The sequence below is a fragment of the Tauraco erythrolophus genome, chromosome 1, assembly GCF_009769465.1.
Source record: "Tauraco erythrolophus isolate bTauEry1 chromosome 1, bTauEry1.pri, whole genome shotgun sequence".
Lineage (NCBI taxonomy): Eukaryota > Metazoa > Chordata > Aves > Musophagiformes > Musophagidae > Tauraco > Tauraco erythrolophus.
The window spans coordinates 38,179,992-38,194,284 of record NC_141465.1 but is presented as its reverse complement, the minus strand read 5'-3'; the positions used below and the strand labels follow the sequence as shown (position 1 = coordinate 38,194,284).

Below are 14,293 nucleotides of genomic sequence, written 5' to 3'. Positions count from 1 at the left end.
TGTGTATGTCATGTTATTTGTTTTCACATTATAATGATTTTACTCGTGCCACTGGAAACTGCACATGGTGCTCAAGGGTATGTAAGATACTAAAAGGAACATTTCGCTTTCCAGTATTATCTTCTGGTGCACCACAAGATTGCATTGCATGTACTAAGCTTTCTAGAAAAGTCTGTCACATGTTTAGTTTCATCAGGATATGTACCCTGCAACTCTGGAGTGCCTGGGGTTCGTTTCCTGTTTATGTTTAAGCTTCCAAGCCAAAAGCCAAAAAGCAAACTTTATAACATTTTATGATGTCTTACATATTAGGTAGTGATGCAAGCCCAATAACAGGCTGATGAACAGTTTAATAAAATGCCTTTTATAGTCAAAATTATAAATGAACGTGAAACCCAAACTATTTATTAAACCAGAGTTTGGATCAGATGTCTGTCTTAATTGCTTTACTAGCACCATAAAAGCAAAAGACTAAAAATATACTATAGTAATGGTCAGATCTAGTTTGAATAAAAAAAAATATTCGAATCACTAATGTAACTCTAATCTCAAAACATTCTTTTTCACCTAGCTGTTAAAACAAATATGAAATTTTAGGTTATATAATCCTGGTAACTGTTTGTAATATTTAAACAGAACTGGTCCCTGTAAGTCTGGAATTTCATTTGTCTCCATATTTCCCTGCAATTGTGCACTTAGATTGGAAACTTACCTTAATACCTCTGTCCTATAATTGTTTTTTAAATGTTAAAAATTAGTACATTTCACATGGTATAAAGAAAAACAATCAAAAATATCTCATGAGGTTAGAGATTTTACATTGAAACCTGATGAGAAATTTTGATGGAAATCTTCAAGAGTCAGGCTCAAAGCACAAAATAAACACCACAACCAAAGACTCTCTTCCATTAAGATCAGATCAGACTTCTAAGGTGTTTGTACAGCTGTTGGCTTGGTCTTACTCTGAGTGAAAAAGGAGTTGTGATCTTCTACAAGGGGAGCCAAAGTTCTCATATTTTGACCTCCATCTCAACAAGTGCTTCAAGATGTCCAGCCCTGTGCATTTCAAAGACAGTTTCACAGTGTTACTAATAGTGTGAAGTACTTCTCTGCAACCTTCAGGCTGCTGGACTGAGAAAAGTAAGAGCAACTTTATTAGTTCCATCTTAGGACTCAGATTTGGAACATTTTTACTTGCCAATTTGCATTGATTCATAAAAAGGCAAAAATAGCCCTTTGAACCTGTGCACAAAAGGGATGGTCAAGTTGCTGTTTTGGAAGCCATTTACTTTTATAACTCATCCACTCTCCAGGTGTGCTCAACCTTACTCTTCTCCCACCCCATCCACTTCAACACCTTTGCTTCTCACACATGAATGTCCTTCTTGCTACCATTTTGCATGCCTTACTCCTTTTTCCTAGCTGCTCTTATTCAACCTCTGCAAAGCCTTTTCATCCTTAACCTCGAAGAAACCCATTCACTTTTCCTTCAGACATGACTAAAATGAGGGGGAGAGAGAGAAGAGAAAGAAAGAAGAAAGAAAAGAAGGAAGGTATGAACAAAGAAACTTCTGCAGTCCCAGGCCTCTTTCCAACTGCTGCTCTACCTCCCTCCATCCATATGTCTTATCCTGCCTCTTTGAGGCTGTTCTCACTAAACTCACCAATGCCCAGTTCTTAGCCACATCCTTCCACTTTACCTTTCTACCACCTCTGAAAGTCAGCTACTCCATCCACTTTAACATCCCAGGGAAGTTAAAAATCCATTTACAGACACTTGCCTTTCATATGCCTCTTAAAGTGTTTGTTATTGCTGGGATGCAAACTTGCCTATTTATTGTTTCACATATTGTTTGACTAGCAATGTTCAATGAGCTTCAAGATGTGAATCCAGCATATATTCTCATTCCAAGATAAAAGGAAGCCAGAGAGCAATCTCTAGCCTGGCACCCGTGCTGTTGAGAGCCTGACTTACTGACCACATCTGCACTGCACAGTGTGTGGCTCTGGCTCTGCTCCGGGTGCTATGTGATAAATCCATGGTATTAAGACACAGCTATTATTTTTGTGTGTTCAAACTGTTTGAAGGTATGTGAGGGCTGTGCTACAGTCAAACAGAGTGGTGTTTTACAGCATCAAACTGACGGTGTGTATTGCAGCCCCTGGGTGTGGCAGCAGGACCTGAATTTTCGAGTGTGCAAAACCTGCTGGGATAGTGTTAGATGACTGGTAAGGGTGGAGTAAGTCAAACCTGATGCAGTCTTGTCCTTACTGCCTTGCAGGAGAGTTTCCTGGAGCTAAGCATCCTCCAGGAGGTGTCCAAGGCTCTCTGGGGCCTTGTCTAGTTGGAGCAGTGCAAAGGAGAACCAGGAGTGACTGAACAGGCAATATATAAGATTGGGGTGCAAGATTCAAACTGTTCCCTGGACTTCTTTAATATAACAGTGCAGCTATACCCTTAGCATCCTTTATGTCTCTGGACATAAAGAATGCCAATCAAACGCCTCATTCACTAGTGGAGAACTGAGCTGCTCTTGAGCCTTGCAACAGCATTACATAATAAATATCTACATAAGTGTATGTATCTTTAGCTGTAATAAAAGAAGCTGCATAAATTACAGGCCACTGGATGACAGGAAACTAGTAAAATATTGATGCCAAGACACTGCTGCCATAAGCTGTGCTAAACCTTGATGTTGCAGTGGAGCAGGGCTAACCAGGAGAGCTCATTGAAGCCTAGGCAGTCAATCTACACGTTTTCAAAACATTTCTCAGAGAATTTCTTGTATTTTAGTTGGGCGTGAGGTCCCTATTTAGGCATTCATAATATAGCTGGATACAAGCAGAGATCCCAGTAGAAGTTCTTTCCATTGAAACGGCTCAGGCCTTGCCAAAAACCTCTTTATGTACAGGGCACTCAAAATGACTTAGCACCACTGGCACAGAAAGAGTTCTCTAGGAATACAGAGGGTCTAGATATTTGCCACACCTTTATTTTTTATGGATGTGATGTGCATTGTAGGTCTGAAAAGGGTTATCATCAGAAATTATTTTCAGTAAGGGCTTAAGTGTAGGATCACAAGAATACTTAGTCCTTAACTGTAAGCTGAATAACTGGACCTCAGAAAGTCAACTGCTGGCACCAGACCCTGAAGCAAAGGGGAGTGAACAGTCCTCCCTAGGACAGTCTTTGCTCTAGACAGTGAGCTGGGAGTACCAAAGAGGTTACCACTGAGCACAGTGAGCTGGTCACCACCGCAGAGTGGAAATACCTGGAAATACCATACTAAGGTGCTCTGTGCCAAGAGGTTGATATAGGGCAATTCAAGCAGTATCAAAAGAGCTAGTCATGAGGTTCCACAAGAGCCTAACATGGCAACTAAGGAAACCTTCTATTAGTCTTTTTCCCTTGTCTTTCAGAGAATGTGATTTCCTGATTTTTTTCTCTCTATGGTTTTATTGGAGGCTGACAGTAGCTTTTAAGAGTCAATCTTTCAACTGCACATGTTGAGAGGTGTCAGAGCACTTCTGGATGTTAACCACTCTGAAACTGTTGCTCCAGATATTTTGAGGGCTTCACAGAAATACACTACTCCCTCCAACAGGGTCATGCTTAGCCAAGGCTTCCCTGTCTCCCTGAGTTACAGAATTACTCCTTCCCAGTGCTGTGTCCTCCCATCCGTGTGCAAGACGCTCCCAGGAAATAAAAAGATGCTTGAAAAGCACAAAACCTTTATATCCTCAGTTGGAGGCAGCCTACAACAGACAACAGTGGTCAAAGGAAATTAACCATGACAACATTGGGAGACCACGTTCCAGCAACAGGATAAATGTGATCAAGAAACTGAGAAGTAACAAAGCATTTGTCACTTAAACACTGGTAGTCTGGCTTTTAAAATTCAGTTCAGTATTATACACACACACATACAGACATTAGCACAGGGCAATCTTAGAATCATAAAATCATAGAATGGTTAGAGTTGGAAGGGACCTTAAAGATCATCTAGTTCCAACCCCGCTGCCATGGGCAGGGAAACCCTCCACTACACCAGGTTGCCCAAAGCCTCATCCAACCTGGCCTTGAACACTGCCAGGGATGGGGCATCCACAACTTCTCTGGGCAACCTGTTCCACTGTATCACCACCCTGTGAGTGAAAAATTTCTTTCTTATATCTAACCTAAATCTGCCCTCTTTCAGTTTAAATCCATTGCCCCTTGTCCTATCACTACACACCCTTGTAAAAAGTCCCTCTCCAGCTTTCCTGTAGGCCCCCTTTAGGTACTGGAAAGCTGCTATAAGATCACCCCAGAGTCTTCTCTTCTCCAGGCTGAACAGCCCCAACTCTCTCAGCCTGTCTTCATAGCAGAGGTGCTCCAGCCCTCGAATCATCTTCATGGCCCTCCTCTGGACTCATTCCAGTAGCTCTATGTCCTTCTTGTGTTGGGGACTCCAGAGCTAAACACAGTATTCCAGGTGGGGTCTCACAAGAGCAGAATAGAGGGGCAGAATCACTTCCATCGACCTGCTGTCCACGCTCCTTTTGATACAGCCCAGGATACGGTTGGCTTTCTGGGCTGCCAGCTCACATTGCCGGCTCATGTTGAGCTTCTCATCCACCAGCACTCCCAAGTCCTTTTCCTCCGGGCTGCTCTCAATCCATTCTCCGCCCAGCCTGTACTTGTGCTTGGGATTGCCCCGACCCATGTGCAGGGCCTTGCACTTGGCCTTGTTGAACTTCATGAGGTTCTCACAGGCCCATCTCTCCAGACTGTCAAGGTCCCTCTGGATGGCATCCCCTCCCTCCAGCATGTCCACAACACCACACAACTTGGTGTCATCTGCAAACTTGCTGAGGGTGCACTCGATCCCACTGTCCATGTCTCCAACAAAGATGTTAAATAGCACTGGTCCCAGTACCGACCCCTGAGGAACACCACTCAGACTCTTTGCATGCTTAACACCACATGATTAACGATAAAGTATGTTAAAAAATACCACACCTGTTTTGCTTTCATGAGCCACTTCTATACAAAGGATGCTATACAGGTATCATAACATCATAACACAATCTTGCAAAACAAAGGATTTACTCTTTCATTCTAGATGTCTTATGTTTCCTGTCCCTATTTACCACTAGTTACAATTCAAGTCCTGTATGTTATCCACAACAAAAGCAAAAGGCCAAATTTGCAAAATAAAATGTAATAAAAGTTCTAATGCATTAGACTTCCAGTTCCCAAAGGATATTGTGAAGTACTGTCTTACAATGAATAGTGTTATTCTGAGTGATGAAGATTACAAATTACTCTGACATACAGCTATGCAAGATAATGCAGTAGATCTGCTGATGTAATTCCCATTGCATTTAAAAATCCACATCCCTGCTTCTGCTAGTGCTCAGACTGGCCGCAATGTTTACTGTAAGCTCTAATCAAATAAGCAGGGCAACTGGGACTGGTTGCAAGACATTACTACATCTTACCTGTATTTCGCTGTATCTGTTCGAAAACTGAAATGGTGTCATCACTCAGGAAGTAGGAAATAATGAACTTACGGTCCTTGTCAACAGGACTGTCTGTGACAAGTTTTGCAAGAAAGCGCAGTATGTTACTTTCCATGGCACTTCTAAAAAGCAAAAGAAGAGGTAAGAAATAAAAAACAGAGTATGAGAAAAGTTTTCATCACTAAAAGATGCATCCTCCTGAGTTTTGTAACATATATTAATTGTGTTATTTCTGGACCAAGAAGGGAAACGGCATAAGATTCTCTACTTTGTCAAAAACCATTTTCAGCTTAACTTAACAGAACAAGCTAGAGGCAGCCAGATAAAAAGGAATCATTTTCAGGGCAAAATTACTTCTCTGCCACAGGTCTGGAATGAATCTGTATTGAAATTCAATCACAAATCGAGCTCCAAGTTACCTTCCAGAAAATTTATAAAGGAAGAACACATTTAGGTATGTATATTTTCAGATCAAACTCTGGATAGCAATAGCTGCTAGGATTATCTCCACAAAATCAGCCCACCAGATGATCTTACTAGTTGGATATTTGTTAAGTGATTGTGTTTTAAATGATTTACCGTACTGCTATATGCACTATCAATACATTCTCAAGCTTTCTTCTAGTAGCTTTATTCTTTTATGGGGGTTCTACAGGTGAATCTCTAGCATGTGACTTTTCCATTTAGGCTTTAACAGCCACCGCCCGACAAACAATTTCATAGTGGAAAGTAAAGGGTTAATGCTTTAATATTGCTACAGTAAACTGCATGAAATTCAGCAGACAAAAAAAAAAAGTAAATGCCAGAAAGTGAAACAGAAAAACAAATCAGTGTTGGACTGCTGAAGCACACTAAATTCCTGACTAATTCCTAAACTAAGAATTCCATCAAACTCCCACTGAAGACAGCAGAAAAGAAGGAGGTAGGGAATGGGAGGGTCAGAATGTCTGCCTTCTTTTTTTCCCAAAAAAGAGAAATTTTGCTGAATTCGGAGAAAATTAGAGTATCATGTTACTAAACTAGTCCTCATGCACTTGCCCCTTAAAAGTCTGAGGAGCTGTATATTTTGCTGAAAAAATGACATCCTTACTTAACATTTACTTCCTTCACAAAAAGACATAATTTAAAAAGTTGGAATTATTTTTTCACTGAGATACCTGTCTTTCTCCATGAATTTCTTGAAATCTTTTTGCGGAGGCTTGGGAAGCAGACTCATACAGGAGCTGAGAGAATCCTCTTCGGAACCAAATCCAGTATAAGGAGGAAACGTTTTTTCTGGTTTTGGAGGTGGTGGAGCCTTGTACGGAACTGGGGTGAAATCCTCTACAACAAAGACAGCAAGACTGGTTTAATACTGTTCTGATGAAGCCACTTTACTGAGGATTTAACTTCCAATATGAATACTTATTAGCCCATTTTTGTAACAGACCACTGATCAAATCCAAACCATGATTCCTCCTACTGTTGAAGGGTGAAAAAAGACTCCATAGAAGCCAACAGAGAAATTATTGTTTCTTCAAGGGTTTCAGGATTTAATCTATAATCTATAATGTGTGACAAATATCATTAAAATACACAAGCAAAAATAAAGACAAACATAGCTTCAAAATGGGATAAAATAATAAATTAACAATTCTAAATTAATTTTTCAGTTTTATACTCTGAGACAACATGATTAAGTAAATACTTGGCTCATGAGTTTTCTGCCTTCTGTTTTTTGCCGGAAGAAAATAAATACATAAATTAAAAAAAAATATTCATTATTTAAATCATAGATAGAATCACAGAATCACAGAATGGTTTGGATTGGAAGGGACCTTCAAGATTATCTAGTTCTAATCCCCCTGCCACAGGCAGGAACACTGTTCCCTAGACCAGCTTGCTCAAAGCCTCATCTAGCCTGGCCTTGAACACTTCCAGGGACAGAGCCTCTGCAGCCTGCCCCGGCAGCCTGCCCCAGGGAGGAAAGTTTTTCCTGATATCCAACTCTGAGGTTCTTGTTTCCACTTATGCATGTTGTCTCCTGTCCTCCTGCCAGGTACCCCTGTGAAGAGTCAGGCTGCCTGGTCTCAGCAGCCTCCCCATGGGAGGGTGCAGGTGGCCACTCAGGGCCCTTCTCAGGCTGAGCAAGCCCTGCTCCCCAGGGTGATCCTCAGCCCTGACCGTCCAGGGGCCTCCCCTGACCTCACTCTAGCTGGTCCATGTCTTTCCTGTCCTGGCAGACCCAAAAGGGGACACAGTAGCTTGACGAGGTATAGCGAGCGCTGAGCAGAGGGAGATAGTCACTTTCCTTGATTTTTAGGTAGCCCAGGCTGTGGATGGCCGTCTCTGCTGTGGCCCCAAGCCCAGCCTGCTGCTCCCCACAACCCTCAGAGCCCTTCCTGCACCAACACGGGTGCAATAAGATGGTCAGAACCAACCAGGGCAGCACTGCCCACGTGGAATGGCATCACTTCCACACCTGGGGGGGCTGAAGATGCTGCCCTGAAGAAGGGAGAGCTGGCTGGGCTAGTAAGGGAAAGACAAACACATGAGGCAAACTGCAAGAAGACAGATCACAAACCACAGCCTGGGGGCAGTGATACAAGTGATAAGAGTATAAAAGTGGATCCCATGAAATAAAGGTTTTTTCTTTAAAACTTAACTTTTCTACGTAGAACTGAAGAGAGATGAATAACCTAAACTTGTAGCACGGTTTTCAGTGCAAATAGAGGGGAATGACAAAACTGCTGTCACTTGAAACATTTTCTGAATTGGTTTGTGATTAAAATGTTTTAAAAATGGCTATATCAGAACAACAAAGCAACATACTCTCTTAAAATCTGACTTGCCTAACAGCAGTATGAAGTTGAAAAATATAGAAAGCATTCAGATGTCAGTTTAACTTGAAAACACGACGAGGTCTCCTTTGGCATTTACCTCTTAGAAGAATATGGTCTGACTCAAAAACCTAGTATCTTCACCTGAATCAGTCACAAAGGGGTTTTGCAAAACCATGCCAACATTTTTCTCCATAAAAACTATATGTGCCCTTTCTGTGACTCCAAAGCACAAGTGCCAAGCCCGTATGCAAAAGAAAAGTCCATTCAGAAATTTCCAAAGCCATCTTCACAATGGAGTATGTGTGCACGCAAACATGCACCAAAATACTATTTTCTAAATACTGTCTGTGACAAAATTGCCTCTCGAGACGTTTCCCTTGCGCCACGTTACATCACTGATGCACACAATTCTTGTTTCAACAAACGCGGACTATGCAAACCCACGCACACGGAGACAGAGGGAAAACCCCAACGCCCGCAGGCGCTGAGGGGGGGGGTGTGTGCTCCGTCACTCCGCGACCTCCGCCGCGCCCGCCCGCCCGCCGGGAACGAGCGGTGGGATTCAGGACGCGGCTTTCCCGCGGCCGGCGGCAGCGGGCACGAGGGCAGCGCGCCCCACGCGGGCCGTTCCCGCGCTCCCGCAGCGCCACCTTGTGCCCGCGCGGCAGGGCCGGCGGAGAGGCGACCACCGCCCCGCGCCCCTCCGCGCCCCTCCGCGCCCCTCCGCTCCCGTCCACGCCCCTCCGCTCCTCTCCGCGCCCCTCGGCTCCTGGCACTGAGCCCCAACTTGGCTTCTTCTCATCAGGGTCTTGATGCTGTTTACAAACCTTAACGTTATTTTTTTTTTTTAATTAAGTAAAATGTTAACCTGCACTGATATTTTCTCCTTCAAAGTCTGGAGGTTTCTAACAGCGTATTTTAGCAGAAACAAACCTCTTCTCTTTGCATGGTTGCAAATAATACACTTCCTGCCAGAAAAGTTTGGGAAGGCAGGACACTGTTGAACTGATAAACTCAAAAGAAAAGCTAATGTTTACATGCAGGTCACAGTGTATGCACACCAACATTCACACGTAAAGCACTGATGAAGAAATACTAAAGAATTTCCCTTTGTATGCACTTCAGAATCACAGAACTGTTTGGGTTGGAAGGGACCTTAAAGATCGTCTATTTCCAACCCCCCTTAGTTCCAACTAACCTTCACCTAGACAAGGTTGCTCAAAGCCCCATCCAACCGGGCCTTGAACACTTCCAGGGATGAGGCATCCACAACTTCTCTGGGCAACCTGTGCCAGTGCCTCACCACCCTTAGAGGGAAGAATTTCTGCCTTACATCTAATCTAAATCTGCCCTCTTTCAGTTTAAATCCCTTACCCCTTGTCCTATCACTACACGCCCTTGTAAAAAGTCCCTCTCCAGCTTTCCTGTAGGCCCCCTTTAGGTACTGGAAAGCTGCTCAAAGGTCTCCCTAGAGCCTTTTCTTCTCCAGACTGAACAACCCCAACTCTCTCAGCCTGTCTTCCTAGGAGAGGTCCTCACATATGGATGAAAATTAGATTTCTAAACTAAAAGGAAACTACAAATTAAGAGGAATATTGTGTTAGCCCCCAACAGTATATTAAATCCCTCATAACCCAAGTTTGGGGTGAACAAAATCCAAAGAGAAGTTCAGCACTTTGGTTCTGATCCTTCCCCTGATGTAAAATGACCTTGCTTCATTCAGATTCACTGAACACAAACATCTAGCCTTGTGCCACCTACAGTTTCCAGGATTTAAAGGATTATGTATTCAGATTCTCTCCCATCAATGAGAAAATTCACAAAGACATTGCCATGGAGAAACACAGTTTATGAAACTAGTTAAAAACTCTTTCCTGCAACTTCTGAACAGCCAGCTAGGCGCAGCAGACTGCTAGCCAAACATAAGCTCAAAACTCACTTGGTCTTTGCTCTGTCACGCGCCATCAGGGTAGAATCAGACAGACAACTTGCACTTACACATAAACTGCACTCCTCTCCAGGTTATCACTGTTTCTTAAGAAAATTACCTCTCTCCAATCTGGAAAAAGAATCAATGCCCTCTTCTTCCAGGCGGTAACATCTTCAATGTGGATGTACGGTGGGTAGAGGGTACATTGAAAGTCAACTTTGAGAAAGAACAGCACAGATATTTTCCCCATGGACAGTTTCACCACTTGTTACTGGACCAATTGATGCTCAGCAGGAGATGGGCTGGTGCTGTGGTGTTTTTTTCACCTAGTATATCAAACATCTATCACTTACTAGTGACTTTTTCTCACAACGTTAAAACCTGGTGAGATTTGAGCAAGCACTGGGAACAGCAAGAAACAAAACAGCTCCAGCCACATCTTTAGCACACAAACAATTCAAAGATGGCATAGCCTTCTCAACAGGAAATACTAAATTCCTCAAGAAGAATTTGTTGCCACAGAGGCAGCATTAAGCCAGCTTGAAAGAGCTTGTCCACTTTCAGTTTCAATATTCACTGTAAGATTTGGTATATATTGTAAGATTACCTTCAGCCCTCAGTTGAAGAACTGTAAGAAAACACTCGTGTTAGAGAAAACCAGATTTTGAGGAAGAGTCAAGTGCTTGGATAGCATATTTTGGATTAGAGTGATAACCACACTGAATATCAGTATATAGCAGGCAGGCAAGAAATTCTGCCTTTAGAGGAAGAGGACAGACACCTCTGAGCATTACAGTCAAGAATGGGAGAGAGAAATCCCACTACCCTTGGACAATCTAAGAGGTAGTAATAACCTGGAGAGATGACATTGTTAACGTGATGTTCTCTATGCTTAAGAGGAGATCACAGAATCATAGAATGGTTTGGGTTGGAAGGGACCTTAAAGATCATCTAGTTCCAACCCCCTTGCCATGTGCAGGGACACCTTCCACTAGATCAGGTTGCTCAAAGCCTCATCCAACCTGGCCTTGGACACTTCCATGGATGGGGCATCCACAACTTCTCTGGGCAACCTGTTCCACTGCCTCACCACCCTCAGAGAGAAGAATCTGAATTGAAATCTGCCCTGTTTCAGTTTAAATCCATTGCCCCTTGTCCTATCACTACATGGCCTGGCAAAAAGTCCCTCTCCAGCTTTCTTGCAGGCCCCCTTTAGGTACTGGAAGGCTGCTAGAAGGTCTCCCCAGAGCCTTCTCTTTTCCAGGCTGAACAACACCAACTCTCTCAGCATGTCTTCATAGACCTGCTCCACAGCTCCATGTCCTTATGTTGGGGACCCCAGAGCTGAATGTAGTACTCCAGGTGGGGTCTCACTAGAGCAGAGCAGAGGGGCAGAATTACTTCCCTCGACCTGCTGGCCATGCTTCTTTGGATGCAGCCCAGGATACGGTTGGATTTCTGGGCTGCCAGCGCACATTGCTGGCTCCTGTTGAGCTTCTCATCAACCAATACCCCCAAGTCCTTCTCCTCAGGGCTGCTCTCAATCCATTCTCCGCCCAGCCTGTACTTGTGCTTGGGATTGCCCCGACCCATGTGCAGGACCTTGCACTTGGCCTTGTTGAACCTCATAAGGTTCACACAGGCCCACCTCTCCAGACTGTCAAGGTCCCTCTGGATGGCATCCCTTCCCTCCAGTGTGTCCACAACACCACACAGCTTGGTGTCATCAGCAAACTTGCTGAGGGTGCACTCGATCCCACTGTCCACGGAACCAACAAAGATTTTAAACAGCTGAGACCTGTTTTTTTGTGAGAATCTGTTTCACAGTTTAGGTAAAAAGTAAAATAAGAAGGCAATACCACCATCTTCACAACTTTTACATGCAGGATTAAAGAAAATGTAGTGCTCACAGAATCATCCATGCAGCTAAAACATGACAGTGTTTATCCTGATTAAAAAAAGAATCTCCTTTACAGAGTCTTACTTCATGGTTTTTCAAGTTACCTGAGGAAAAAAGTGATCTGTAAATGCACAAGTATATTTAGAAGCTGCTGCTCAGTCTCCACCACATGTAGCAGAGAGGTTAGACGCCAGAGAGACTCTGATCTCTGACGAGTCTAGGGAAAATTGGCAGCAGGCTTTAATGCCCCCACTGAGGGAAAAGCAAGAAGTCAGCTGTTGTCCAGCAGCAGCTGCCTGGCCAAAAGCACACATGTACCGGCCAGCCGATCACCCTGCACACTGCTCTGCCCAGGCAGCAGGTCAGAGAGGGAGCCTGAGAAATGAGGGGGTGGGAGGGCGAGGAGAGCTGGGACAGGAGAGGGATCGCAGGGTGCTGCAAAAAGGCATAACAGACAGGCTTGGGAGGTGCCGGGACACTGAATAAAAATCAGTAGGAAACCAGATTTTACTGGTTTTGTTCCTTCAGGAGCAATCTGTTATTTAAGAGAGAACACTTTATACTCAACTCTACACTTTATACTCAACTCTGCTAAGATAACTGTGTTTAGCGAGAAAAACGAGTATCAGCTTCCTCCCACTGCACATATTTCAGGTTTCAGCTGGGTGACCATAACACCTACATGACTATAGGATTTAGCATATAGACTATAGAATTTAGAATTTAGGATATTTTTCTCCTTCTCCGAGGCTGCACTAGCAATACTAGACGGATAATATCACACATTAAGGCATTTTCTCTTGCATTCACAGCACTGTTAGATGATAGTAATGTCATTAGCTTGCTGTTGAAGGGCATTAGCTATTGTTTACCTATGGAAAAACTCTCCTTTGCTTTTCACAAACAGTATAAAGAGCAAAACAGGCAAAACCACCATTGGAAATATATCAGATATCATAATCATGCATTTCAAGGGAAATCTAAACTGCCTTTAATTCTCCTAAAGGGCAAATTCCATCGGCAAGCAACTTATGCTGAAACTGCAGAGTCAAAAATAAATGTCGGCCTCTTTACTGGCTTTGGCAGAAGAGTATAAATTGAAGAGGAGTAATGTGAAAACACAATAACAAAGAGCTGGATTGATGCCGTGAGGTGCCGAGCACTGTGCCTTGATGTAAGAACTAATTTATCCACTTGCTTACTCTTACTCAAGTAAATGGTCTCCCTGGACTCAAACTGCAATTAAGCATGTTTGAGTGTTTAATTGGATGGGAGCAGAATGCCGGGCACTTTGTGGGACTGAACCCACTGAGAGCACCTTGTACGTCCACCAGACACAAACAAAACTTGTAACTCACTAAGAATAAAAGGTGAACCCTCACCCTTTCTCTCTCAAAACCTGCTTCTAAGCCAAAAACTACCCTGATTCTACTCCTAGTCCCTTCCAGTTAAAAAGTCATACCTACATTTTTTTCAATCCTGATAGGGAAAACGGGAAAGAACTTCACATCAAATTGTGAGAATCTCTTAGTGTGTATTTTCTGTCAACAAGACAGGCTGCATCAAGATGGATGTTTTTTTCATGTTAGCCAGAGTTTCTGCCATCATGTATCCTTAAAGGTATGTGCAAAGCACTTCCCAGTTTTCCAAAGGTCTCAGCTAGAGCACATCTTTGTGTGTTTCGTGTTAAGGAGGCTGAGAAACTGGAGAGAGCACTGAGAAAAACACAGAAAAATTATCACAGATATAAAAGAATGGACTATGGAGAAAGACTGAAAGGTTTCCCCTAGCAGCAAATGGCCCAGGAAGGGGGTAAGATGGTAAGATGGTGTATTGGAATAATGTTCAAATATGTACAAGGTTGTTATAAAAGAGGATACTGAGCAGTTGTTCTCCATGATCAGCAAAAGTAAGACTGAAGAGTTACTCTCTCAGTTCAAACTAATCAGCTTCAGAGTAGCTATTAAGCGGCATTTCTAACTATGAGGTTAGGACAAGATATCTCAGGAGGCAAAGAAATCTCCTCTACTGGAGGATGCAGATAAAAGATGATATCAACACCAGTCAGTGACAATTCATGTATATACATTACCCTGCCTCAGAAGAGAACAACAGGAATGGACGAGATCACCTAGG

General features: G+C 43.2%; 1 protein-coding gene across 1 annotated transcript in view; it reads right to left on the bottom strand.

The window, feature by feature from the left end:
* The window catches only part of EFHC2 (EF-hand domain containing 2), a 66,720-nt gene that overhangs the window by 23,052 nt on the left and 29,375 nt on the right, over positions 1–14,293 (bottom strand). The window contains exons 8-9 of the mRNA XM_086615409.1: positions 6,663–6,828; positions 5,485–5,627 (exon numbers count right to left, since the gene is read on the bottom strand). Coding sequence (XP_086471535.1) covers positions 5,485–5,627; positions 6,663–6,828 — 309 coding nt within the window. The remainder of the gene's footprint in view (positions 1–5,484; positions 5,628–6,662; positions 6,829–14,293) is intronic.